The sequence below is a fragment of the Fonticula alba genome (assembly GCF_000388065.1).
Source record: "Fonticula alba strain ATCC 38817 unplaced genomic scaffold supercont2.16, whole genome shotgun sequence".
In the NCBI taxonomy this organism is placed as follows: Eukaryota; order Rotosphaerida; family Fonticulaceae; genus Fonticula; species Fonticula alba.
In genome coordinates, this window is record NW_009242986.1 from 60,807 (window position 1) to 62,978 (window position 2,172).

General features: G+C 67.4%; 1 protein-coding gene across 1 annotated transcript in view; it reads right to left on the minus strand.

The window, feature by feature from the left end:
- Positions 1–1,159: 1,159 nt before the first annotated feature.
- The window catches only part of H696_05965 (hypothetical protein), a 6,137-nt gene continuing 5,124 nt past the window's right edge, over positions 1,160–2,172 (minus strand). Inside the window, exons 5-6 of the mRNA XM_009499733.1 lie at positions 1,836–2,097; positions 1,160–1,691 (exon numbers count right to left, since the gene is read on the minus strand). Of these exons, the coding sequence (XP_009498008.1) occupies positions 1,380–1,691; positions 1,836–2,097 (574 nt within the window). The 3' untranslated portion in view covers positions 1,160–1,379. The remainder of the gene's footprint in view (positions 1,692–1,835; positions 2,098–2,172) is intronic.

Sequence of the window (2,172 nt, forward strand, 5' to 3'; positions counted from 1 at the left end):
GGGGGGGGGGGGGGGGGGGGGAGGACAGAGGGGTAAAGAGACAGAGAGACAGAGAGACATAGATACACAAACACTAAGATACACAGACACACAGACACTAAGATACACAGACACACAAACACTAAGACACACAGACACACAGACACACAGACACACAGACACACAGACAACAAGGACGCACATTGCTGGAAAGCGAGATGTTCGGATCATTGTCAAACCCCCACCCTCGCCGGCGGAGAGCACTCTTCCAGACGCTCGGCGAGTACCAAGACATGACGCGCGCCTGGGAGGAACGGGCCTAAGAAGGAGATCCCGGGGGGGGGGGGGGGGATCGGCGCGGCTCGGCGCGACCGTGACGCAGCGGCCTCCGCGGCGCCGGGACAAGGCCAAGACAGGGACGAGCCCAGGAAGGGGAAGGGGAGGCGAGCAGGGGAAAGGCGCGAAGCAGCAGCGGAAAGCTCGAAACAGCGATGGCAGCGGCAGTACAGTAGGAGGGGAGGAGTCTGCACGGCCGCCGGATCACGGCCGGCACCGGGGTACCCCCACAAGGGGACACCGGGCCGCAGGCAAAGGCCCGGAAGTCCCCAGCGAGCCGGGGCACTCCGGCACACATGCGCGCGCCCCCGCAGGTCGGGCGGCCACCCCCCGCCCCCCCCCCCCCCCCCCCCTGCCCCCCGCGGACCGAGCCGCCACGCCAGGGGGCGCCAGCGCCCAAAAACACAACAACAACAACAACAACAACACCAACAATCCAGCCCCCATCCGCGGCCAGAACATGCGGCCAGCCTTCTTATTTCTCCCAGCCTCCTCGCACGGGCGACCGGCCCGCTTTCAACGCGGTGCTCCAAAAAAAGGCCTTTAAATATTAAAATAGACATCCCCACACAGGGACACATTGCACCGCGTCCCCGCCGCGGCTCCCCCTACCCCCCCGATCAACAACACAGTACAGCGCAAGAAGGCGAGCGAGGGCATGACCCCTGCTGCCATCGGACCCCGCTGCCGGCCGGCCTGAGGAAACAACAAAAAGAGCCCAAGCCCCTCTCACGTTTCTCGGAGTGTATTTTTTCGTCGAGCCGCTCTGCTCCCCCCCGGCCCGGGGGCGGGGGAACGCGCACGCACACACATACGGCCCACGCATCGCGGCAGGCACGCGCCAACACCCCCCCCCCCCCCCCGTCGGGGAGAGTCGGGCCAAGTCAGGGGCGGAGGCATGCGCGGACAAAAGAGCGCAGCCGGGAGAGAAGCCGGTCAGCCCGGCCCCGGCCCCCGCGCGCGGCGCACGAATACCGCGAGCGGGGGCTTCTCCCCGTTCCCCCCCCCCCCGAGGGGCAGCCGGCCGCCGGATCATGCGGCCGGGACCGACCATTGGCACATGATCAGTCCCGCTTGTCGATCGCGGCCCGCTCGCTGGCCTCCATGGCCGCGGCGAGCCCCGGCGCCGGGGCCTGGCCCAGGATCATGACCACCACCAGGGCGACATGGGCCGCGAAGAGCAGCGCCCCGCCGATCCACAGGCGCTCGAAGGTCGGCTGGCCGAGGAACTCCAGTTCGTAGGCGGCCGCCAGCCACACCCCCTGGCTGGCCAGCCAGAACCCCAGCACCGGCAGGCCGACGGCCAGCGGGCGCCGGCGCAGGCCCGCCGCAAAGGGCAGCACCAGCGGCAGGAGCGTCAAGTACCACATGAAGTACTGGCGGCGGGGGGTGGCCACATGTCAGTCGATGGGGGCGGCCGTGTGTGCCCATGCGCCCTGCCGGTGGCATGGCGGGCAGGCCAGTGGCTTCCCCGCCCCGTGTCCCCCTCTGCCCCCGCGCCCTGGTCCGTGTGCGCGCACCTGCGAGGTGATGACCTTGTTGAAGGCCACGAAGACCACCGTCTGCAGGAAGAGGCAGAACACGATGTCCTGGTGGAAGGCCGCCACGATGGTCCCGAGGGCCACCAGCTGCGGCACGAAAGCCAGCAGCCCATACACCGAGGAGCTGGCCACATTGCCGATGGTCTGATACAGGAAGTAGTAGTACAGGGAGAAGTTGTGCCGATGGTCGCGCCGGGTCAGGTGGTACAGCAGCGAGTCGTGCAGGAACTGATACCCATAGCTGGTGGTCGGCAAGAAAAGAGGACAGCCGTGTGGGGAAAGGGTGTCAGAGAGGGGGAGAGAGAGGGAGAGAGAG